At 30.3% G+C, this 26,209-nt stretch overlaps 3 protein-coding genes across 5 annotated transcripts in view; 2 read left to right on the top strand and 1 right to left on the bottom strand.

The window, feature by feature from the left end:
- The first annotated feature begins 1,269 nt into the window (after nucleotides 1–1,269).
- On the top strand, nucleotides 1,270–1,960 carry LOC142234590 (uncharacterized). The gene is made up of 2 exons (XM_075305757.1): nucleotides 1,270–1,857; nucleotides 1,943–1,960. The coding sequence occupies exons 1-2, from the start codon at nucleotides 1,270–1,272 to the stop codon at nucleotides 1,958–1,960; spliced, it is 606 nt and encodes a 201-aa protein (XP_075161872.1).
- Nucleotides 1,954–3,700, top strand: LOC142222519 (uncharacterized). Its single transcript, XM_075292692.1, has 2 exons — nucleotides 1,954–3,333; nucleotides 3,410–3,700. Exon 1 carries the CDS (start codon nucleotides 2,020–2,022, stop codon nucleotides 3,274–3,276), a length of 1,257 nt encoding a protein of 418 aa, XP_075148807.1. The 5' UTR covers nucleotides 1,954–2,019; the 3' UTR covers nucleotides 3,277–3,333; nucleotides 3,410–3,700.
- Nucleotides 3,701–4,587: 887 nt separating this feature from the next.
- stumps (DBB domain-containing protein stumps) overlaps nucleotides 4,588–26,209 on the bottom strand; it is a 269,256-nt gene continuing 247,634 nt past the window's right edge. For all 3 annotated transcript variants that reach the window (XM_075292690.1, XM_075292689.1, XM_075292691.1), the window contains 4 exons: nucleotides 11,633–11,804; nucleotides 11,341–11,558; nucleotides 10,022–10,372; nucleotides 4,588–6,937 (listed from right to left, as the gene is read on the bottom strand). In XM_075292690.1, coding sequence (XP_075148805.1) covers nucleotides 4,596–6,937; nucleotides 10,022–10,372; nucleotides 11,341–11,558; nucleotides 11,633–11,804 — 3,083 coding nt within the window. In that variant the 3' untranslated portion in view covers nucleotides 4,588–4,595. The remainder of the gene's footprint in view (nucleotides 6,938–10,021; nucleotides 10,373–11,340; nucleotides 11,559–11,632; nucleotides 11,805–26,209) is intronic.

The raw sequence follows: 26,209 nt of genomic DNA on the forward strand, positions 1-26,209 counted from the left end.
AAAAAATTTCACAAAAATTTTTCCAATTAAAATCTTCATTGAATTTTAAAAAATATTCAATTAAAAATTTAATTGATTCAACAATTTTTTTTTAATTGAAACAAAAATCAATCACACAAATTAATAGTATCAATTATTTTTTTTATGTGGATCAATTAATTTTTTAATTGGCTGTTAATTAATTTTTTAATTGATACTATCATTTCTGTGATTGAAGACATTTCAATTAAAAAACAAATTGGATAAATTAATTTCGTGATTGAATCAGATGTTTTTGTGTGCAGTTGCAATATAGATATTTTTAAAATCCAATCTAAAAACCAGATAAGAATAGAAATCTGAACCAAAAAACAAATGGACAGACATATAACTACGGAAAATGTAGCTTTTTCATTCTTACAACACTAAAAGGCTTTTAAAGTAGTCTTTGGATCAAGTTTGAGAAGCAGCAAATGTCGATTAATAGACATCAAGAGTCCACTAATCGATAACCAACTCTTGTATCCGTAAGTCAGAGTCATTTTTATTGTGCACTTACTGATGTAAGATAACAAAACAAAAATAGTCTTCATAATTTACTATTCATCATTTTATGATTCATATTTCAAATCAAATATTAATACACGCAAAGAAAAAAAACGTTTGGAAAACGTGTGCCGAAAACGTTTTTCTTTTGTTAGAGTTTTTTGAATTGCTTCGAAAATTTTAAACTTTTATCACCAAAAAAATTCGTTTGTTACCAAATTTTTATTTTTTCAATAAAAAAAGTTATTTTTGAAATAACAACACAGTCCATTTCGTTTATATCAAACACTGTTCTTTTCTGACTTTAGGTCTTTAATAAGACACATTTTACAGTTCAAAATTTAATATACTACAATGTAATGTTGAACATTTTTTCGGAATCTTCCGAATATATCTGGAATATATGTAAAAAAACAAAAGCAAAAAAAAAAAAAACTTTGGCCGAAGCAGGGATCGAACCCACGACCCTTGGCATGAGAGTCGGACGTAGCTACCACTGCTCCACGGTGCCAAACTAAATGTTTGTTTCTGTTAAATAAACTTTGTTTATTCGGTTCGTGGGCGCCGCAAGCTATGCTATATAAATATAACTTATATGGATATTTATCTATTGATGACCATAATAGGTACATAGCTCAGTGGTTAGTGTGTTGGCTTACAATATGCATGGTCCGTGGTTCGATTCTCCGTCCAGGCGAAAGGTAAAAAAATTTTAAAAATTTATAAAAACAAGTAGAGCTTGGCATGAACAACAAAACAAGTTGGTTTGAGAACCTCACAAATAAAACCATACCAACTAATGTTAAATGGCTGCTTTCTCTAGGACCCAAGTTTTCTCTTCCGACAACAACAACTTCCTTTCCGTTGTTCAATGTTATAGCTGAAGGCGATGAGTGCATACAAACATTAGACAATAAAGAAGAACAAGAGAACGCGAGAGTACGTTTAGCTTCTCTTATAGATGACCACATACAAAAGACTAAACCAAATAAGAAAGAGAAATTTATACTTGACACAGTGGGGGAGACACGGAAATATCTAAAGGAAAACAAAGATTTACTTATTCTAACTGCTGATAAAGGGGGAAAAACCGTAGCGATGTATAAAGACGATTATGAAATAAAGATGAAAAATATTTTAAGAGATATTTGTACATATAGACGCTTAAAAAGAGATCCGACATCAACACTACAAACCAAAAATAACAAACTGGTGGAAAAATTATTCAGAATGAACATCATTGACACCAACGAAAAATTAAAATTGATATGTAAAACTGCTAACGCCCCTCGAATTTATGGACTTCCGAAGATACATAAGGAAGGAGTCCCTGTAAGACCGATATGTTCTTCAATAAATTCCCCCTCTTATGAACTATCAAAATATATTGTAAATATTTTGAAAAATTTGACGAAAGATTCTAAATATAATGTAAAGGACGCAATTGAATTTAAGAATAAAACCAGTAATATTAAGATTGAGGACAATGAAACAATGATCTCGTTTGACGTAGTATCTCTTTTTCCAAGCATTCCAGTAAATTTGGCGATTAAGATTATAAAAGAAAAATGGGACGAAATAAAGGACTATACGAAGATACCGATGGATATTTTTATAGAAATGTTAACTTTTTGTATAAAGGACTCAAGATATTTTGTATATGATGACAAGGTGTATGAGCAACGTAAAGGAATGCCAATGGGATCACCAGCTTCACCTATTATCGCCGATATTGTAATGGAAGTACTCTTGGACTCAGTATTGGAAAAATTGACTATTAAACCAAAAATAATGACAAAATATGTAGATGATCTGTTCTGTATTTTGAATAAAAATGACGTTCAGGCCACTTTATCAGCTTTAAACGCCTTCGATAGACAAATTCAATTTACGATGGAAACAGAAGAGGACAACAAGTTACCATACTTAGATACCATAATTCTAAGGCACAGAAATGGAATAAAAATTAACTGGTATCAAAAGCCAACAGCCACAGGACGATTGATAAATTTCAACTCCAAACATCCTAGACGAGTTATAATGAATACGGCTACAAATTTTATAAGAAGAGTACACGATATCAGCGACAAAATATTTCATAAGGACAACGAAGATAAGATAAGGACCATATTGCGATTAAATGATTTCCCGAATAAGACGATTGACGACCTAATACAACATGTAAAAGAACAACAACATATCAAACATGACGAAATTGAACCCAAAATTTATAAACCCTTGACATATGTCCCCCAATTCTCGGAAAGATTCAAATCATCTAACATGCTAAATAAGGACAAATTTCAAATTGCACAAAGGACTCATAATACAGTAAATCAATTCTTCAGCAAGACAAAATCCAAAATTAAGAAAGAAGACAAGTCAAACGTAGTATATAAGATCAAATGCAATGGAAATGACTCTGATACTTGCCAAAAAGTATATATTGGTACAACGAAAACCAAATTAAAAACTAGACTCTCAGGGCATAAATCTGATCAGAAAGCCACTGATAAGCCCTTGGAGCAAAAGACGGCACTTGCAGCACATTGCACTTTAACAGGACACAAACCAAACTTTAAGGACGTAGATATTTTGACGCAAGAAACCAATTATAAAAGGAGATTTACTCTGGAGATGCTACATATTATAAATGTACCTGCAGAAAGACGAATGAATTTTAAGACTGATACGGACCATTGTGCACATATTTATAGAAATATTGTACAAAAATATAGAAAGACAGATTAGCTTTTAGTTGTAAATATACTCCCTTGTAAAGAAGTTCACTGTTCTTTAAATTTAAATGTAATTATCTGTGTTTTTCATGTAATGATATATTTTTTTGTTAATGTGTTAAATGTTTTTTTCTTTTTGTTTAAAGTAATTTCCCTGAAGACGAGCATCGGAGATGTCTCGAAATATTGGAAAATTTTAAATATAAAAATACAACTCAAAAAACAACAACATCTGTTTTTATTCACATGACCTCAAGCCGAACTAAGAAAATATAATTAATTTATAAAATCGTATAATTTCTTCTGCATTGTTGGTATTACAGGAAAAGGTGTTAAGAACTAAAAATCCTCGTGGATGTGAGAAAGATGTGAGGGACAATGCAATTAGCAAGAAAATAATGTTTTTTTTTTGAGCTAGTCTTTATGAAATTGTTTTTACATCCTGGAAAAGAATAAACGTTTATCACAAAAAGTATATACTTTTCTTCCAAATACACTTCCTTACAGCGAAAAGCAAATGAGAAACGAACTTTGTTTGTCTAAGATTTCGTTTGGGAGGAAAGAATTATTTTTTTGCGTGTACGGATCGAAATAGACTAAAAAAATATGCATAGAACGACTGTGCAATGATCTCAAAAAGTTCACGTTTATCTTCTTCATGTCCTTCCACAAATCTGTCCGTCCGTATGCCCCTCTAACGAAAGCTGCTGTTTGGGAAGATAGCTTCCCAAAAAAATCCAATACAACTGTCTCTTGTCTCACCATTCTCTCGTTCTCCAAATATTTCTTTGAATTTAATTCTCAAACATATGTAAACTTAAATTTCCATACGATTTGCTTACAACTTTTTTGTAGATATCTTCCCTAATAACCCCATACAACTGTAATCGTCTCTTGTCTCAATACTCTGTCGTTCTACAAATCTGTCTTTGAATTTAAATTTCAAAAATGTGTTAACTTGCAGTTTTTATTTGGAGCTATCTTCCCTAAAAATCCAACACTCTTTTTTCAATATTCTCTCGTTCTCTAAATCTCTCTTGGAATCTCTCTTAACGTATATATTCTCGGCAGTTATTTTGGGTATCTATATAATCTACTCTCGCAAATACTGAAGATTTTACCACACATAAGGAATATAAATCTTTAAATTTTCTCTTGTTTCAACATTATCTCGTTCTTCAAATCTCTTTGGAAATTTCTCTTAGCATTGGTATTCTCGGCAGTTATTAAAGACTGAATATAGATTCTTCTCTCACAAATACTGAAGATTTTACCACATAAGCAATATAAATCATTGCAAAAACCTTTTCTCTCTTTCTCTCTCTCTCCCTTTTAACAATTCATATAATTATGATCATCTCCCGTTGCCCCAGCAGCATCTACCACATCTTCACTCTTTATCTGATTTTCTGATTCTTTCACCTGCTCTAAATTTGTTCCGACATTTTGATAGACCTCTGCTTGTATCTCTACACTGCCGACTTGAGGTATGGCCACTTGTTTCGGTTTAAACGACGAACAATTGGCATTAGTTTTGGTCAATTTGCCATAGATGATATTCGATCTCTCATTTAATTTAATCGGTTGTAAGGTAACACCATTCTGATAATTATGTTCTTGCTCTTGTTTAGCCTCCATTATGGTATTCAAATAATTATTACCCGATGATGATGAGGATAAATTTTGACTTGTATACACAGGTATATTTGAGGGAAACATTTGATAATGGTCAGAGCTGGTGGGACTAGTTGGAGTATTGAGTTTTGAGCAAGACGACATTGGAGAGGGAAAGACAATATGATGTCTTTCATCACCGGGTGTAGAGGTGGGGGTATACACCGGCCTGGGAGTGGGTGGTACTAGATAATTATCCATGGGCACTACTGGTGATGCCAAACGGCATCCAAATCTTCGATCATCATGATCGGAGTGTGTACCCGAATCACCCAAGGAAGTGCCACTACAATTACTTCCGGTACTCAAACGACCCGATGATGAGGACGAAGAGACCGATTGTAAACTCAATGAGCTAATGGGTCTGGCCGACGACTTAAAACTGGAAGAGGTGGTAATCGAAGATTTTGTCTCATCCAAGACACTATCAACACACAAGGACTTATCCTGATGCAAATTCGAGGTGGACTTATGACGTGAAAATAGTTTTTTGATTTTCTCAAAAGGTGTTTCGCGTTTTAAATGTGACCGTACTTGATCTTGAATACGTTCGTATTCTTTGCGTAACTGATCGATTTGATCCTGTTTCTCGCGGAAGCTTTGTTGCACATCATTACGATGTTTCCATTTCTCTACCAAGACCTCAACTTCACGTATTGAAAGGACATTATTCTTGAAATCATGCATAATCTCTGCCAATTCATCATCAACATTGGTTCTGGCCGAAGAGGAAGCATCCGATACAGATCGCTTTAGCGTACCATAGGTGGGTTGATGGGCCAAACGGCTGGAGCTGCCCATACGATTTAGACTTTGTCGCGATTGATGCAAGAATTCTTCTTCAACAGGCCTATTGGAGGGTTGGAATAGATAGTTACCATCATCCGTATTAGTGGGCGACGTAGGCTGTTGGCTGGGAACGGGAACATTGGAAGGCTGTAGCACATAGTCATTGTTGGCTGTTGTGGCAGAACAATTTTCCAAAAGCTGAGAACATTCTTGACTAAATTTATCCGTTTGATAGATGGGAGCATCTATAACATCTTTGGACACTTTATTCTGTTCCTTTGAAGCATAATAGGGTGGTTCACTAATATTCAATTCATTCGATGTAATCTCTGGTGTGGTCACAACTTTATTCGTATCGAAATTCTTGCATACATCTGCTGAAGATCCTTGGAGATTTTCCTCCTCAGTTTCCACACTGATATAATTCAAATTGGATATGGCCATAGTTTCACATTTTGGTTTAGTTTCAGGGGAATTCTCCCGGTCCGAACCACTTGACATTTCCATATACTCAGCTTGCTGGTCAGCGGGTAAATCTCTTACCTTAGGCGATTTGGGTGATTTTGGTTGTTTGGTCTTTGGCGAAGGCGGATGTGATTTGACAGCCTCAATTACTACTTTGGTGGCGGCACTACTCTTCACATTGGCAGCATTGCTATTAGCATTTTTGTTATCATTACTGATACCCTTGAAGTAGTGATACATAGTTGTGAGTTCATGGAATTCCGAAAAACTCATTATATTTCTTGCCAATTTGTGATGACCCTCCATATCGGCCAATTCAGCTGGTGTTTTGCCAGCACAATTTCTTATGCCACAGGCCGTATCGCCTCCGGGGCATTCCATCAATTGCATACACAAACGATTGAGACCCCATCGTGCAGCAAAATGTAATAGAGTGGGATATTCTTCTGGACTAGTTTCACGAATGGTAAGGAAATGATGTTGTTTCTCATAGGGTCCATTGAGTAAATGGAAATTTGGTGGCATATTTTTCTGGAAACTTTGTAGCAAATGAAGATCCAAATCATCCTTCTCGGTGGGCCCAATACCCAAAGCATGGCACATAAATTCAATGGGAGAATCTTCGGTTCGCAATAATTGTTCAAGTTCGCGTAAACGTGATTCGCATTTAATGGGACGTGCGCCAAGGCTTTTGTGATTTTTTTCGATGCGTATCTCAACCATGGTGGATATTTCCATACAGGATTCTGAAAAAAAAAACAAAACAAATGATACAAATTAAATCAAAAAAATTATACTTTTAGAATAATAAAAAAAAATTTTGGAATTTGAATACTATCATGAAGATTTGAAAATATTTCCTTTCCAATGAATATTTGTTTTAAAAATTTTATAAAAAAATAACTAAACTTTAACTACATAGAAATAATTTAACTACACTGAAAAAACAGTGAACCCACCAGGAAGAAAACTTTAGGTTAATTTGAGAACATTTTAAATATTTGTAGAAAATTTTAACTAAACAGTATTACAAACGTTGGCATCACGCCGATATCATAAAAATAAGTACATATTTATCGGTAAATTCAAGAAAATTTATTAGACATAACTAAGTTTTTTCACTAGTTAAAGAAATTTTGTAGTTTGAAGGAAAAACTTGGAGTTCAAAACTGCAAGAATGTCTTTAGTGACATACGAAGTTCATGATGGACGCATTTTTGGTAAAATTTACAAATTTAAAGAAATTCTGAACTATTTTGTGGAAGACACGAATTTAGTTCATCTTTATGCTTCATTGGAGTATATTTTTTCCTCGGGTTTAGTTAGTTTAACTAACGTACACAAAAAATTATTAAATTAAAGAAAACTTTCTCTAAACATAACAATTCCATGAACTAGAATAAAGTTAAATTGGCTTTAGTGAAATAGAGAGTTCACTTTTTTTTTTTGAGTGTACATAGATTTTTTTGTTCTGATACAATAATTCTTTATTGTAATTGTTTCATTGCATTATAGTATCAGTCACTGACAAACATTAAAAAATTAATTGATAAAATCAAGTTTTTCAATTTATTTCACCGAATTTTATTTTGATTAAAAAAATAATATGTTAATTAACAATTTTTCATCTTCAACTAAAATTTTACATTTAAAAAGACGAAATTTTACGCAATTAATACTATGGATATTTTCCATCTATAATTTGTTAAAAATTTAAATAACACCATAGGTATTTTTACACACTCAAATTTAGAATTTCACACTAAACTCTAAATTTAATTTGCTACTCTTTATTATGTGCTCCTCTAAAATTATATTCGGAAGCTGAGATTATTAACCTTATTATAATATATATATATAACCAACCATATATATTATATATATAATCAACTATTTTTTTCATCTACACTTAATTCAATATTATTGAAATTATTCCTTTGAATCAGTCTACGAGTATAGTTAAATTAACATTACCGCCTAGAAGTATGCAAGCCATTTTCAAAGCATTTCCCAGGTGAATTTTAATTATACGATCGAATAAATTATGATACCGCCTAAAGCTATGCCACATATTTGTAGAGAATAACCTATAAAGGTGGTGAATTCCAATATGAAGGCTATGTTGATTGGTGTATAGATGGCGCTTATTACCATATTTCATTGTAGAATAGTTCAATGACAACAAATTGTCGCAACTCGCTAAATATTTTTATCAGGTTCACAAATTAAATTATTAGATATAGATTTCAAATGATTTCTTGAGAGTGAGAACAAGCCATTATCGATGTTAAATACTAAGTTGATCTACAAATAGCCGTCTATTGAAATCACTTTAAATCCAGCAAAAATTTCATACATTTTATTGAAATTACAGTAAATCGGAAACGAGTCTACTGACCCACTATTAGGTCACGAGAAAACTTATCGAATCATTCTATGGATATCTACCCTGAAAGAAGAGTTTTTTTTTCTGAGGAAAGGAATTTTAGACGAACTAATTTTTTTTATTGATGGTAATGCGCTTTACAGACTATCAGTTATTCCGAACGACAGTGCTCGTATCGAACATATCCCATATATTGTGCACATCATAAGTTAAGTCCGATGGTATAATCGATACTGCTGCATGTTTATGGGATCGATAACACATTTACCGATTATTTAGTCATCGCCGACAAGTCGTATCGATCCGACACACTGTATGATTCTTTACAAACACCGACATTCCGTCCGGAATAACTGATAGTCTGTAAAGCTCATAACAAATTTGCTTTAAAAGCAAATAAACTAAATGAGAGAAAATTGTTGCAAAACCTGTTATAAAGTCGGGTTTATTCATTCCAAATGAGAATACGTTTATATACGTTAGTTAATCATGAGCTTTTTTAGGAGGAAGTCTACAGATTTGTAGAATATAATATATGGCCGAAAATGTTGTTGTGTCGAAGGTGTATCGAAATATCCGACGAAAAACAATTTTTCAAGAATTAAAGAATTCTTTTTCATTAGTTTATCCCAAAATTTAAAATACTTTATAAGAAAGTCGATTTTCGTTTGTCTACAATTTCGTTTCGGAGATAAGTATTTTTCCTTTGGATGTCTATGTCTATTACTTATTCACCAGATAACCACTGGCATATTGGTACCAGCTTTCATCAAACGCAATACAGAGGAATTGGCTTTTTCTCAAGGATGAATGATTACAATTACAATTGTTCGATTTTCAAAAATATGTTATTCATTATCATCCATTATACTACCTCACCCATACGTGTGTAGTTCTATAGTCTACCATCAATGGCATTAATTTTATAAATAAAATAATTCCGTAAACAAAATCTTCATTTTAAGTTAATTTCCGTAGATCCTGAAACTATGCAATGGTTTATAGAAAATATAAAATGAAACAGAGGTGAATTCAAATGGAGACGTTTGGTAGTGTGGGTGTACAGATTGTATATTGAGCTGGTTCCGGTTCCATTTCCGCAATTTAAATTCACTTTTGATAAAAAATCTATCTTTTAACAATTTTACAACGATTTTTTCTTTAAAATTTAAATTTATCCATTTTGTAGAATTGAATCGCACTGTTTCATTTCGTTTTTATCCTTTTCTTACACTCAAGACAAAGTGAACCCTAATGTCAATTTAATTCTAGTTTAGTTCATGGAATTATTTTGTTTTGAGAAAGTTTCCTTGACTTTAATACGTTAGCTAAATGAACTAAAGAATTTCAAAATTTTGAAAAACCCTTGTTTTTTTTGATAACACAGTGAGGTTAATTAATTTAGCAGAAAAAAAATTAATAACTATATACTCTTATAACTTACCAGGTATGGCAAACTGCACTGTGTAAGGATTACGACATTTGAAATTACGAATTTCAATTAATTCTCCAGATTTTTCCACAATTATCTTTAACATATCATCCTTTTCCAGACCCTCATTGAGCATGGCTACGACTTTATTTTGACCTATTTTCACTTTTTTGGGTAAAATGGTAAAACCATCGGAACAAGAAGATATACTGCGTGATATACTTGAGCCGGAATCATGACAAACTGGACGTTGGCACAATGCACGACCTAGAATATCAGTGGCAATACCCAGAATATTACTAATCTGAGCTTGATCATTATCGCGTATAACACAACGACGCCATCTTAGATAATTGGGGAGGGCTAAAAAGAAAACAATACAAAACAAAAAAGGGATTAGTAAAGTGTTATTCTGTGTTTTGGTTGGTTTATGATGCAAAAAAATCTGTAGGTTAATAAAATGAAAGAAAAGACTTCATTGTGTTTAGGATTCAAAACAAAAAATGAGCAATTTATTTTTTTATCACAGTGAGTCAGCTCTATTAGTTATAATGATTTTTTCAATTGCATTATGAAAATTTGAGCTTTATTGTTGGCTGGCTTCATAGCATTAATAAAAATGCCCTCGGAGCAAACATTTCCGAAAAGTAGCAAATTATATTTCAAAATGGATCCTTGCTAACTTGATATACGATTTTACTTAAGTCATTCAGGCCATTGCGATACCATAGTTATGAACTTCTCTCTAGTCACTGAGTTCTGCCCAATTCCGTGTTTAGCTAAATGACAAAGGAACTCCGTTTTATAGCCGAGTCCGAGCGCCCTTTCACCTTGTGTTAAAACCTCTTAGTGAAGCTTTCAAACACCCAGAAATGTCTTCAGCATTACTGAGAATATTTAATCGTGGATTTTTGTCACTTTATCCAAAGTGATAGAAGCTTTCGGGGCACTTGTATGCATTAAAAACCCGACGTGTGGAAATTCGAGTTTTCGATGGTAGCCATATGAAAAAGCAAAGTCACCGCCCAGACCATTCAAAAGCCCATTGATTTGCCTTTAAATCATATCCCAAAACATTACTCGAATCCCCAAACGGCGTAAATATTTGTCCATGCTACTCTTAAATTCACACACAGTGAAAACAAACTTTGAGTACGATCAGATTGAAATTTCGATACAAACGTTAACGAGAATGTATTACACCAAAGTAACTTGCTCTCGAGAATCTCATTATATATTCCATGAGTTTAGCTCTTCTAGCTCACTTGCTTGCGTTGATCACTGTTTTTTCTTTAATTTTCTCTTAGTTTACTATCTTGCTCTAAACTTACCAGCTTTATGAATTTCTTTAACTTTCTCCTCAGTAACATCCAAGAGAATACCCAAAACTTTCTCAACTCTCACTATACTCAAAAGCTGAGACATTAACAATGAATGGGAGAGGGCCAAAAGAGCAGGACACAAGATGATAATTTGTAAGGCAGTGTTTTGATATTTATAAGCAATTTCCTCACTGAAAGGTCCATCTTCGATTTTAATGTGCAAAAAACTAAAAATAAAAATAAAATAAACAAAATAAATAAATAACTAAAATAAAAAACATATATAATATTCTCTACTTACTTAAAAGGTTTGCGTCCACGCTGTTTGGTTATTTTATCGAAATGGTTTTTCAAAAAATTTGCTCGCAATATTGCCCGCTCACTATGTTTGGCTGTAACAATGAGTATATCGTCCATGTTGTATGAACCCGAAGAGCTGCTGCTCATGCTGCTGTTCATAGTTCCACAGTTGTCTGTAAAATAAGAAAATATCATATGTATGAGTAACCATAGACCCCAAAGAAAATGACTGCTGGGTGACAAAGACATTCTCAAAAAATATGTATGCAGAGAGTATATATGCAGAGGTAAATTTAGAAAAGAAAAACTAAAGAGCAACATAGTTGCCTTTAACCACAGACCACTAAGGATGAAAGACCGAAGGAACAAACGAATTGATTGGTGAAATCAAACTGATAACAACTTTATTTATTCCTGCCAGCCCTATTACATGTGGTTTCATAGCGTTTTCCATTTTTTGTATAATTTAGTTTAGTGTTGTTTTTTTTTGTTACCGGCAACTTGCTGGTGTATGATTGCATAGATACACTGTGAAAAAAATATATGTTTGATATATTTATTTAACTGAAATTTAATAGTATTAGTGTTTGTTTATATATTCTTAAGGTAGTGTGGATAATTTTAAATTTTCGAGCAACAAAAAAATAGTCAACATAGTGTAACTTTAACATGGAGAAAGTGTGCATTAAGAATTTAAGAATTTTTAAAAATTTTTTTGTTTTTCATTTTTTTAGATCAAAATAACCTTTTTGTATATAAAAAAATTAAAAAAATATATATTTTTAAAAAATTTTAAATACATTTTTTAAAACGGTAAAATAATATTTTTGGGACGTAGTAGATATGAAGGTTCACAGTAGAGATGTGCAAGTGACACGAAATTGTCGTGACTCACGCGTGAGTCGTGAGTCACGCTCATGTCAACGTCGTGAGTGTTCGTGAGCGTGGTTAAGAAAATAAAATGTCGTGAGTCACGAAAACAATATCATCGTGAGTGTGCGTGAGTAACGAATTAACACTTAAAAGTTAAACTCATGTGCAATTTTAGTGACACCTAGGACGTTAAGAGTATAATAACGCTCTCGATTTAATCGTGCTCATGATTTCAGACACATCCCTCAGGTAAAATACTTATAAAATTATTCGTGAGTCACGACATATTTCGGGAGTCACGGTATATTTCGTGAGTCACGGTATGTTTCGTGAGTCACGACATTTTCGTGAGTGAGTAAAAATTTTCTTTTCGTGAATGTGCGTGAGACCTATTAAAACAATATCGTGCGTGAGTGTGCGTGAGTAAGACATTTCCGTCGTGAGTGTGCGTGAGCGTGATTAAAATATTAATCACGTGCACACCTCTAGTACACAGAAGAAAATATCCCCAAAATATTTGCATATAATATTTTCAATTAAATTAATTGATACGATTAACTTTGTATTCAACTTGAAAATGTCAATTAGTTTATTGATTAAAAAATTTAAAATGTTTAATAATAAAAAATTATTGATACAATTAATTTTTTAATCAAACTTGATACAATCCATTTTTTAATCAAAATAAAAACCCAAAGTTATTTAATAAAATTAGTTAACCTTTTTCGCGGTTTTTATAAAACAATTAATTGTTTCAATTAACAATTTAATTAAAAAGTTTAAACGATGTCGATTGCAAAAGGCAATTAATTGTTTTAATTAAATGTCCTCAATATTTGACGAATTTCCGACAAATAGTTCCGAATTTCCTAAAATTTACCCAAAATATCTCCATGTTGAATTTCGTATCACATTTAAGATATCTTTGCATTTCCAATTACAATTTTTTTTAATTTTTAATTAAAAAATTAATTGATGCAATAGACTTTTTAATCAAATTTGGAAAACAAAGCCTTAAAAAAAAAATAAAATAATCAAACTAAGAACACAAAGTTAATTAAAAAATGAGTGAAAATTTTCTCGGGTTTTATTAAACAATTAATTGTTCTAGTTAACAATTTAATTTAACAATTTTTGTCAAATTGAGGAAAATTTATTAAAAATAATAATTTTTCCGTTACTTAGGAAAATTTCATATTAAAAAAAAACTGGAGTTAAAAATTGTTAAAATGTCTTTAGTTCTATATGAAGTTCAAGACGGAGACAATTTGAGATAAATTTACTCATAAGAGAAACTTATGAACTCAGTTCGAGTAAACTTAAACCCATTTTAGAAAAATATTAACTATTTTAAATTGTATTAAAATGAAGTACTTGATTTGTATAAAAGTTTTTTCTCATCTTTTCCATGCCCCATTAAAGTACGAAAAAAATAATTAAAATACGACATAAATTAACACACATTTAACAAAAATTAACAAAAATCAACAAAAATTTTTTGAACTAAAATAAAGATAAACCAGATATAAAAAATTTCGTTGGGTTTTATCTGATGGTGGTTTTACTTAATTATTTATATATTTACATTCATAATTAATTATGAAAATAAACAGGAAATATAGGTGCTAACAACATAGGTTTTTGACCGGAGTCTGGTGGTGGAATAGAGTATTAAAAACTTGTGTAATTTGATATTATATATTCTTTTTCTTCATTTGTATATTTGATAAATCGAGCTTGAAAAAACATGACTATAATAATTTTTTTTCTCCTAAATTAATATCTCATTATTTCTCTCTGTGTAAAAATGCAATGGTTGAACTACGTCTACCAATGATATGTATATTTATTTGTGTATTTACCTAGGAGGATTTCATTTATGGCCCTTGCTGCTGAATGGGAAAAATGTAGAAGCGATTATAGGCAAACATTTGTGTCACCATTTATATTAGGGGAAAAAAAGTCTCGAAAAAAAACAACGAAAAACAGCCACCTAACTAATCGACACTTTGTATTTGTTTTGATGATTTGTAAGCACATTCAATATCTCGCCCAAGATGTTGAAAGATATGTGTAAAAAACAATGATCCTCTGAGTGTCATTTATAGGGTTTTATTTTCAGAGATAAGTAAGACGGGAAATGAAGAGGGTGTTCCTTTTGCGATAAGAAATAGAAGGTGGGAAAAATGAATTAAGTAAAAAAGCAAATAGGTAAGATGGATAAGGTTTTTGCAGATTTTTTTTTATCAAAATTATATCAAGGTTATATTTCTCTTTAATGGAAAAATAAAATGGAGAAATATAACCAAGATAAAATTATGATTAAATTTTATGGTGTTTTATGTTCCATAAAAAATTATATGCCTTCATTTAGTCTGCACAGAGATTGCTGCCACCATCCTGACCAAATGCTATCATTTTAGTGGGCAGAAAAAAAATCAGGGAGACCATAACATGAATACAAGAATAAAAAGAATAATAATAAAATGTAAACATCATTTTTGTGGGTTCTTTTTTCTGTGTAATTATTTCATTGGTATTAAAGAGGGAAAAAGTTTTAAATTATATAAATTTTTAAAATTATATAAATTTTCATTAATTCATCGCAATACTCTCGTTTGGAGGCACTGCTGAAAATGTCCTCAATTTTCTATTGAGCGTGGCTTAATTTTCACAACTGAAACCTTTTCGAAATGCTGTAATTTTTTACAAAAGATTCTAAAAAGGTCTTCTTCCGGGCAAAAAAAAAAAACAAAAAATGTACATATTTGACAAGGAAAGAATATACCTTTAGATATCGGTAGATTTCTCTTAAATAAATTTTATCTCAACTAAATTTTTTTATCTTCAAATATACTTCTCTCTTTTATACACGGACGAAAGAGACTGTTTTTCATATGTTTGGGTGTAAAAATTATATGTTTGGAACTCAATTTTTTTAACACAATATTTTTAAGTGCAAGCATTTAATGTTGATAAACTAGCATACAGTGGATAACGGATATAAGAAACTCAGTAAAATACACAATTTTTGTTTCTTATATGCGTTTTTTTCTTATAGGCAATTATTTTTCAAAAGAAAAAGAGGGAATGGTGTTTTTAATGACTTTCTTATATGCATAATTTTCTTATAAGAGATGTGCTTATATCCGTTACCTAGTGTAACATGTTTGGGACATATATGTTAATATGTTAGAACATATTATGTTTGGGACATAAAATGTTTGTAAATATATTATGCTTGCATGCAAACATATATTAATTTAGAAATAGCCTATAAACATATATGTGTTTAGAAAGAGAGACCTAGAGAGTATGCTGCAAGTAAACTAATGGAAGTAACCAATTGAGGCCTTAAAAATATATATATATACATAAAGAAAATTTCATTAAAATTGTTTTCTACCAGTGTATGTCTGAGGTGAAACTTAATATGTTTTAACAGTACAAACAATATTTTTTTTGGACAAATCCTGAAAATATATATGCTTGAAGCAAAATGTGTTTGGGGCATATGTTATAGAAGCGATTTTTTTAGGGTGTAATATTTTATATAAAATAAAATTTCCTTTTTTATTTCTTTTTGTGTAGAAAAAGTAAAAGATAATCATCCTAGCTCTTTATCGTATTTTCTATTTATTTTAAAATAAATTTTTAATATGTAGAAAATTCCTTGGCTAAAACTAATTTCTAAGTCAATTTCTTTCCATTCAAATTTAATTTCATGGCTTATAAACATTAACTCAACTAGTTTTTTTTTCATCTGATAAAAAAAAAGTAATGTCTGCAATGTATGTTTTGCTATTTCTGGAATGTTTTTTTGCCTGCATCCCTCTTTGGCAATTTTTCGCAATTTGTCTACCCCAATTTTATGAAAAAAAACTAAAGATAAAAATCCATCAAAAAATATTATTTTGTCTGTCATATGTCTGGCATAGTAATCCTTCTGTGGTAGATATACAACATGTGTAAATATAAAGAATTCAGACAGTATATATACATGGAGTCTATAAAAATAGTCCCAACGCATAAAAAAAAAAAAACAGAAAAAGAAAAACAACAAACTCTAAAATGCATTTTTGCAACATACCATGCGACACAATTCCATCAAACATAAAACTCTACACCCTAACCATCATTAATGGTATTCAGAAGGCAAGTAAAAAAAAAGAATTCTTGATATCTCTTTGTTGTTATTATGAAAAACTTGTCAAAAACCGACCATAATAACATTAGCCAGAGTAGTCTGCTTCCAAACCCAACATACGGGTCTGAATTGTATGGTCTTGTAGGCAGACATGTCTCTTGATTATAAAAATAATCAGCAAAAAAAAATATTTTCACCAAACACATTTATAAAGGAGCGTGGTATAGAATGGAGGAGGAGGATAGAAGTTTAGAAACTTAAAAAAAATAGGAAAATAAAAATAAGCATAATGCACTAATATCGCAGTGAAAAAATGTAAGTAAATTGCTTTCCATCTCTTCTAGAAATCGACTTAATTTCCACTTCTCGAAAAGTTCTTGTGAGATGATGTATAAAACTCCTTTGTTTCAGGCAGTTTTACCAATAAATTCAATTTTCAGTATTTTACCAAGCATAAATAAATTAATAGAAATTTCAAAAAAAAAAATTTTTTAAAAGTGTAGCGATCCATTTCTCTGCAAACATACGTAAAATATTACGTAGAGATAAAAGTCGAGGTTTTGTAAGTTATTCGCTAATTTTTCCAATGAAATCACATATGAAATAATCCGAAATAAATAAATCTCTATTTCGCTATAGCCAATTTAACTTTGGTTTATTTCATGGAATTATTATATATGGAGAAAGTTTCGTTTACTCTAATAATTTTTTGCGTACGTTAGTTAAATAAACTAAAAAAGGGGGAAAAATATACACAAATGAAGTTTTACTAAATTCGTACTTCTCACCAAATGGTTCATTATTTCTTTAAATCTGTAAATTTTACTACAAATTCCATCATGAACTTCGTATGTCACTAAAGACATTCTTGCAATTTTGCACTCCAATTTTTTTTTTGAAACTACAAAATTTTCTTTAACAAGTGGAAAAAATAATTATGTCAAATAAATTTTTTTTTGTTATATCGGCGTGATGTCAGCGTTTGTAATACTGTTTAGTTAAAAATTTCTAAAAATATTAAAAATTTTCTAAAATAAACTAAATGTTTTCTTCCTGGTGGGTTCACTGTTTTTTCGGTGTGATCAAAAAGATTAAAAAGAATTCCACCCATTGACAAGCCCATAAAAAATTCATTGATTCTAACCCAATTTTGAACCACTTCCAAAAGGAACATTTTCATTAACCCTTTCACTACCGATGTTCACTTAGAAGGACATTCGGTAGTGAATGGGTTAAGACAACGTTTTTTGCTGGGAACCCGAGTAGGTTAGGTTAGGTTATGTGGCAGCCCGATGTATCAGGCTCACTTAGACTATTCAGTTCATTGTGATACCACAGTGGTGAACTTCTTTCTTATCACTGAGTGCTGCCCGATTCCATGTTAAGCTCAATGACAAGGGACCTCCTTTTTATAGCCGAGTCCGAACGGCGTTCCACATTCCAGTGAAACCATTTAGAGAAGCTTTGAAACCCTCAGAAATGTCACCAGCATTACTGAGGTGGGATAATCCACCGCTGAAAATCTTTTTGGTGTTCGGTTGTAGCAGGAATCGAACCCACGACGTTGTGTATGTAAGGCGGGCATGCTAACCATTACACCACGATGGCCAATATCATATCATATCATATCATATCATATCATATCATATCATATCATATCATATCATATCATATCATATCATATCATATCATATCATATCATATCATATCATATCATATCATATCATATCATATCATATCATATCATATCATATCATATCATATCATATCATATCATATCATATCATATCATATCATATCATATCATATCATATCATATCATATCATATCATATCATATCATATCATATCATATCATATCATATCATATCATATCATATCATATCATATCATATCATATCATATCATATCATATCATATCATATCATATCATATCATATCATATCATATCATATCATATCATATCATATCATATCATATCATATCATATCATATCATATCATATCATATCATATCATATCATATCATATCATATCATATCATATCATATCATATCATATCATATCATATCATATCATATCATATATCATATCATATCATATCATATCATATCATATCATCAAACAGCAAAAACATTTCAATTTAATTTAAATTTAAATTTTATTTTGACTACGATTTTTGAGCCCCACGTTGGGCGCCATCTACATATATTGAAATTTTATTCTTCTAGTTTAAATACATTAATTTAAATAAAAAAAAATGTTTTTCCATTTGCTTTACCATAATTCTCATAAACACAAATATTTCGTTTTATTTTTGCAGATGTCTCTTTGGCCATCACTTGCCGTAAATCATTCTTCAAAATTTTGGAATTATTTCACCTACTCGACTATAAATTATCCATGAAAATCCACTAAAGGTGGTCACACAATACATATATTGCAAGAATTTTTTTTTATGGTCACAGACGATTTGAATACGAAAGAAAATAAAACGTAAAAATAACAACAATAAATTACCATAGATTAGGAGACTGAAACAACAAAAGCAAATAATTTTTCACCCGGGTCCAAGGGGGCCAATCTTATAAAATCCAGCCACCAGTAGACCAATAATATTTACGATTCATCGTTGAACATTTTAGGCTAGAGCTTTTGTGTAAAGCTCTCAACTAAATCCTTTTTAGTACCGCATATTTATATGAAAACGTTTATAAAACACTTAATGCCGGCGAAAATAGTTTAAATAAATAACATCAATTCAGTCACGTTCGCAATGAATAGAAGCAAAAACACAATGTACAACACCAATGGATTTGGCTTTTCAAATAAACTTTTTGTTATGGTTTCTTTTGTTGTTATTCACATCACTATGAGAGAAGGAAAATATACAGCAACTGAATGTAACTGTTGTCACTGATTAAGGCAACATCATTTATTTGAGTAAATCAATGCATTTTATATTTTTTTTTAGTTTTATTGTAGGAGGAAGCGATTTTTTTGTGTTGGCTTTTTGCTTTTATTTAACTTTCGTTGAAGAAAATTTTTACAGTTGCTATTTGTCGTTCTTTCAGTTTGCTTGTGATGTTATCGGCAAGCGTGGCACCCAAATACTGCTGCACTCGTCTGCGTTAGTCTTCTACTAAAAAGAAGCATATATTGAACTTTGTGACACCCACCATAAGTTGCAAGACATGGATGACAGCACAGGCAACAGAAGCAGTTGAAATAAGAAAACGAAAGGATGGCAGCAACAGACATGAGGGAAAAAACATTTGGCAAAGCGCTGATCTTATTTGCATAGTGGCCCAAGAAAATGAAAACATTCGATGGATGATTTATAGAAAAATTTAAAGAATTTTGATTTTACGTTGGGCGCCTTTTATGTTATAGTATTAATTTTATATAGTTAAGCTATATATTTTTTTTTTTTAAATTAACATTTCTAAATATCTTTTTTTTATGAAAGAGAAAAGCCCTATTCAGTTAATTGCTAATTACAAAATTGCTGACATTGGGCTCCAGTGACATGAGGAAAAACAATAGACATGAGACTTTGATCTTATTTGCAAACTAGCCAAAGAAAATGAAGCATTTGATTGATGGTCTATTAAAAAAATCAAAGCAATTTTGATTCTACGTTGGGCGCCATTTACGTTCCAAATATATTCTTTATGAAAGAGAAAACCCTTATTCATTTAACTGCTAATTAAAAAATTGTTTACATTGGGCGCCAGTGAGACTTATAAATTCAAGTATTGTTAAATTTTGTGGTCCGAAAAACAAAATTAATGCTTGGAAGGAACGTGACAATCATAATCCTATAATATATGGTCTGCATATACCGTATTCAATCAATGCTAAAGAAATGGTCTACGTTGGGTGCCAGAGGGAATTTTATTGTTCCTGAATAATGGGAATAAATATTCCAGAAAGCTTCTCGAATAAGCATATCACAAATTGCTACCATGGAAGTCTTCTACATCTGAAGTAATCAGAAATATGACTAGCATAATATCCATTGTATGCATGGCGGGCATTGTAACCCCTGTGCTACAGCAGTGAACAAATTTAAAATGAGAAATATATTTTATTGTAAATATATGTTTATTGTATTGTTATCGCGAAAGTAATGTATCGCCATTAAAAATATTTTATCACAAAATTTCCGTTTGTGAACACTGTATTTCTTCCAATTTCTTATGATGACACTTTTTATTTGCATTTCCACGCTTATGCCATTTTGACTTGTATGCGAGACCAATGTGCTACTGTTTTAGAACAGTTCCATTGGGGAACTGTTGCATGTGCATATCTCGTAAGAGATTCTGAAGTCTTTTTTGTTTTTTTTTATTATTATTTTCCTTCCTGTTTATATACTGCTTCTGCATTTAAAATACCCTATTTCTTTGTGACAAGTAAAGACGTTCCCCCCAAAAGAATATTTAAAGTAATAATAAATTATTTTAAAGGATTTTTCTATATGATTGAGGCTCATACCATCAAATTAGAAAATGCTAAGGAAAATTCAGGTAAGGAATAAAAGGAAAATAACATACTTCGAGACTCCATTACTCGATTACTTATTTAAAATAAAATGTTCTATTCAAAGAATATTCGACAGATATTAAATAAATATATAATTCCTACGAATGGTTTATGCATCAAAACTCCCCAATCATGCCCTCACAGTTTTTGCCGAGTCATCAACGCACAGAAAAAAAATTTACGAAAATTTTTCCAATTAAAGTCTTTATTGAATTTTAAAAAATATTCAATTCAAAAATTTTATTGAGTCAATAGTTTTTTTAATTGAAACAAAAATCAATCACAAAAATTTATAGTATAAATTAATTTTTTTTATTGGATCAATTAATTATTTAATTAATACTATCATTGAAGACATTTCAATGAAAAAATTATTGGAGCAATTAATTTCAGAAAATCACAAAACATTTTTTTTTGTGTGCGGTGGGTATGGTCTAACGTTGGCCTAAGAGAAGACAATACGTTTCAGAAATAGTTTGATTTCATTTGCTTTCAGCAAAGATCCAGAGATGTTAATTTGTTTCATCAAGTTTTCATAGATACAAACATGTGGTATACTAACACCGAGTGTTTAGTTTCTTAGGCAAGTCAATGCTTCTTATGTGACCCTGGTTAATATTTTTATAATTCCATCCCCTTTTCAACGATAAATCGACCACAGTGAAATGCATCTAGAAATTTGCAGAACATCTTAGGAAAACTTTATATTGGGGACTTTCTTTTTTTTATACACAATTTTCAAATTGTAGCTCATTTCACAATTTGATTGGCACTACTGGAGATGGACGACTCCAACGACATTTATTGATAACGTACGAAAACCCATTTGCAATTACCCAATATTTACTTTTCTTGAAAGTGAAATTTAGGAGCCACCTTGTGTATTTGAAAATTTCTCTATTGTACCAAGACACAAATTGATATAGGAACCATTTTTAAACTGAATTATATTCGTCATACCAATATTGCTAAACATATCTAGTGTTACTATGTGTGCAAAGTTTTCTTTGCAGAAATGTGCCTTCAAGTTATTATACGCCTTTTCAAGGGATTCCAAAAGAAGTTACATTATTTCGAAATTCTGTACATAAGTCGCAATTGATTTCGAAAAACTGATTTTGTAGTATTCTTTTACATATGTCAGTTTACCTAAATATATCAAAAACTAGAATGGGTGCATTATTTTAAAGAAGAATACGCTAAAAGTAAAAATATATCTAGAATCAATAGGTGATCAAAAAAAATTGCAAATTTGTCTTTAAAGATTTTTCTATTGTAACACGAAACAAATTGATATTGCAACAATTTGTAAAAGACTTTATATTCGGCTTACCAATATAGCTCAATGTATTAAGTGTTACTATGTGTGCGAAATTTGGCCTACAAGTTATTATACACTTTTTCAATGGCTTCCAAATGAAGTTACATTATTTCAAAATTCTGTACCTAAGTCGCAATTGATTTCGAAACACTGATTTTGTAGTATTCTTTTACGTATGCCAATTTATCTAAATATATGAAAAACTAGTATGTGTGCATTACTTTAAACAAGATTAGACTAAAAGTAAAAATATATATACAATGAATATTTGATAAAAAAAACATTCCAATTTGTCTTAGGCTACAAGTGGATTTCGATACGTTAATAATGCAGTGGAAGTTAAACCTCCTTCTTTGTGTTAAGAATATATAGTTTATTTGTGTTAGTTTATCTTTGATTCATTGAATAGTTTTCTAGAAATAAAAATTGATATAATTAAATTTACAAAGAAAATTATTTCTGTAATCTCAGTACTTATATTATTACGTGTGCAAATTTTTCCATACACAAATGATTCTTTCAATTATTATAGTCTTTTATCAAGGTCTTCAAGAATTGATGTTAAAAATCTGATTTTACCATGTCGTCTCAACTACACTATAAGGTTCTAAAAATATGTGTGCATTACTTTAAGCAAGATCAGGCTATGATTAAAAAACTGCTTACTATGAATGTGTTATACTTGTAGATCATTAAAGGGAAGTTTTGCACTGAATGATCCATTTATCTTGTCTTGAAAAGAGAAATATTGCTTCCATACAAAAGTTTGATAAGATGTTGATGTTGAAAAATTGTCCTCACAAATGTACTACTTTATACTATTCACTAATAGTGAATTAATGTTGCAAAATTTTGCGGAGAAGTTGTTCAAAAGAGTTTTCCCATTTTTGTCTTCTGTATATTCATTGGAATTTATATTGAAAAACTAATATCACTGATAACTTTCAAATGTATCATTGTTTCTCGAAATATCAATAACATCTATATGTGCATTAATTTTTGGCAAGATCATCCGATGATTAAAAGACCACCTACTATGAAAATGTGTTCGATAAAATGTCAATTTGTCTTAAGCCTAAATATGTATGCATATTTTTTCAAACTTTAATCTCAACGAAAAATAAAATTCAATATCTACATGGCTTCATCATTGTTCCTCAACTCTTAAGATATTTTTTAAGTACATGACTTCCCAATTAACGTTGGCGTTTTTGGTTATTCAAATTAAAATGACATATTTCATTTACAATTTACAGACAATACAACTGACTACGGGCAGACAATGGAGACTTTATGAAAACCACAAAAAAAAAAAAAAAAACAACATAAGAATAATCAAAACAAAAGAAGAAATCAACTGGTAAAGGAAGAATAACTTAATAAGAATTGAAATTTAATTTCTATACAAAAATAAAAAACCATGAGATCTGCAAAAAACTGAAGCCTGCCGACATTCTTGGCGAAAACAACATCTGTTAAGTGTTACATGGCGTTTTCATTGTCTAGAGTTTAATGCAAAACAGAAAGTCGTCCTCCAAAAAGGGAAAGAGTTTTTTGTATGCTTTTCGTGATAGGGTATTTTTTTATCAAGACTCTATTTTTTTGTTTTAATTCAAATCATCAGTTTTGTTTTCTCATCACATCTCATGATTGAGTTGAAGGCTATTTGTCATTGGGCCAATTGAAATTGTTACCATCGATTTCCAAGTGTCAAAATTAAACAATTTCGATTTGCCAGCAAGAAAGTAAAAAAGCTTGATATTTTTCTTCTTCAAATGTTCACTTGATTTTAAATTCTGATGTTTTTCTATAATCTCACCACTTGGCAACATATCAATATATTGACCCTCGTTTTGATCACCATCAGTATCGAAATCATCCTCGTTCACTGTTCGATTGAAAACTCTACAATGTCGCAATAAACGAAATTTCGGTTTTCGAAAAGACATATTTTTTGTATATGTTTTTTTTTTTTAATTTTTCTCTTTTAAGTAAATATTAAAACAAAAAAAGATTCCATATATAATTCGTTTTATTTTCGTTTGCGCTTTTTCGATTAACAAATTCTTCGTTTAATTGTCCACTTTAAGTGCTAAATTATTACTGAAAATCTAAAATCTTTTCCCTTATATCTAGGCCTGTTAATTGTGTTTGTCGATTGTGGAATGACTTCCAGTTTCTATGCTTTACTCTGGATCACTGGCTGTCTTTAATTAGAGTTATTCTCTGTGTCATTGACAATGCGAATGATTCGGCTTAGCCTGCTGCCCATAACACAATGTTATTTTTTAAACAAGTGTTAGCTTCTCTTTGAGTTTTACAATTTTCCTTGTTTTTTTTATATAATTTATACTTAATTAGCAAATTTATTAATCTACTGGTTAAAGCTAGAAATACTAGATTGCAATTGCCTTAAGCATAGAAGATCATAAATTTATATGATTATTATGAATCTTTCAAAGGCTGGTTGCTAGACTATACTGGACCAATAACCTTTTCTAAATTTGAAAAATTTGTCAAAATTTTATTTTTATAAAAAATTTTGTCAAAATTTTATTTCTATCGAAAATTTTGTCAAAATTTTATTTCTATTAAAAAATTTAAAAAATTCTATTTCTATCGAAAATTTTGTCAAAATTTCCGCATAAGCCGGCTATCATGCAAAACCTTTTTTCGGAAAATTCAAGTGTGGTTCATTGTTGGGTTTAATGAACTGCCTGAATTTATCCTGATAATTGGTTGATAGTTTTGCTGCAAGTAGAGGATGCTGATGAGGAATGTGGTAATTCCGAAACGTGCGTCCATCCAACCATCTTGCAGTCTATAGGGCTTTACCCAAATAAATTTGACAAACATTCTTTTCCTCTGTTAGTTAAGCTACACTTGTAGTTTAGTCAATGCATAGTTTTAAGCTGCAATCAAAAAACAACAACAATGCTTAAAGAACAAAATCAGCAATAACAAAACAAAACGAATAGAAAAATTTTATTTCTACAGAAAATTTTTTCAAAATTTTAATTCTATAGAAAATATTGTCCAAATTTTATTTCTATATAAAATTTTATATCAATAGGATTTTTTTCATAATTTTATTTCTGTAGAAAGTTTTGTCAAAATTTTTGTGCTATAGAAAATTTTGTCAATATTTTGTTTCTATGGAAAATTTTGTCAACATTTTATTTCTATAGGAAATTTTGTCAAAATTCTATTTCAATAGAAAATTTTATTTCTGTAGAAAAATTTATTCTATGGAAAATTTTGCCAAAATTTTATTTCTATGAAAAATTTTGTAAAAATTTTATTTCTATCGAAAATTTTGTAAAAAATTTATTTCTATAGAAAATTCTGTCAAAATTTTATTTCTTTATAGAACTTTGTCAAAATTTTACTTCTATATAAAATTTTGTCAAAAATTTAGTTCTACAGAACATTTTTTCAAAATTTTATTTTTATAGAAAATTTTGTCAACATTTTATTTCTATAGAAAATTCTATCAAAATTTTATTTCTATAGAAAATTTTGTCAAAATTTTATTTCTATAAAAAAATTCTGTCAAAATTTTATTTCTATATAAAATTTTTTCAAAATTTTATTTTTATAAAAAATTTTGTCAAAATTTTATTTCTGTAGAAAATCTTGTCAAATTTTTATTTCTATAGAAAATATGTCAAAACTCTATTTCAATAGACAA

This window comes from Haematobia irritans, chromosome 1 (genome assembly GCF_050003625.1).
Source record: "Haematobia irritans isolate KBUSLIRL chromosome 1, ASM5000362v1, whole genome shotgun sequence".
Classification (NCBI taxonomy): Eukaryota; Metazoa; Arthropoda; class Insecta; order Diptera; family Muscidae; genus Haematobia; species Haematobia irritans.

Bases quoted from the DNA above. Each gene is read 5' to 3' on its own strand.
- LOC142222519 (XM_075292692.1), top strand. From the start codon at position 2,020: ATGATCTCGTTTGACGTAGTATCTCTTTTTCCAAGCATTCCAGTAAAT.
- LOC142234590 (XM_075305757.1), top strand. From the start codon at position 1,270: ATGAACAACAAAACAAGTTGGTTTGAGAACCTCACAAATAAAACCATA.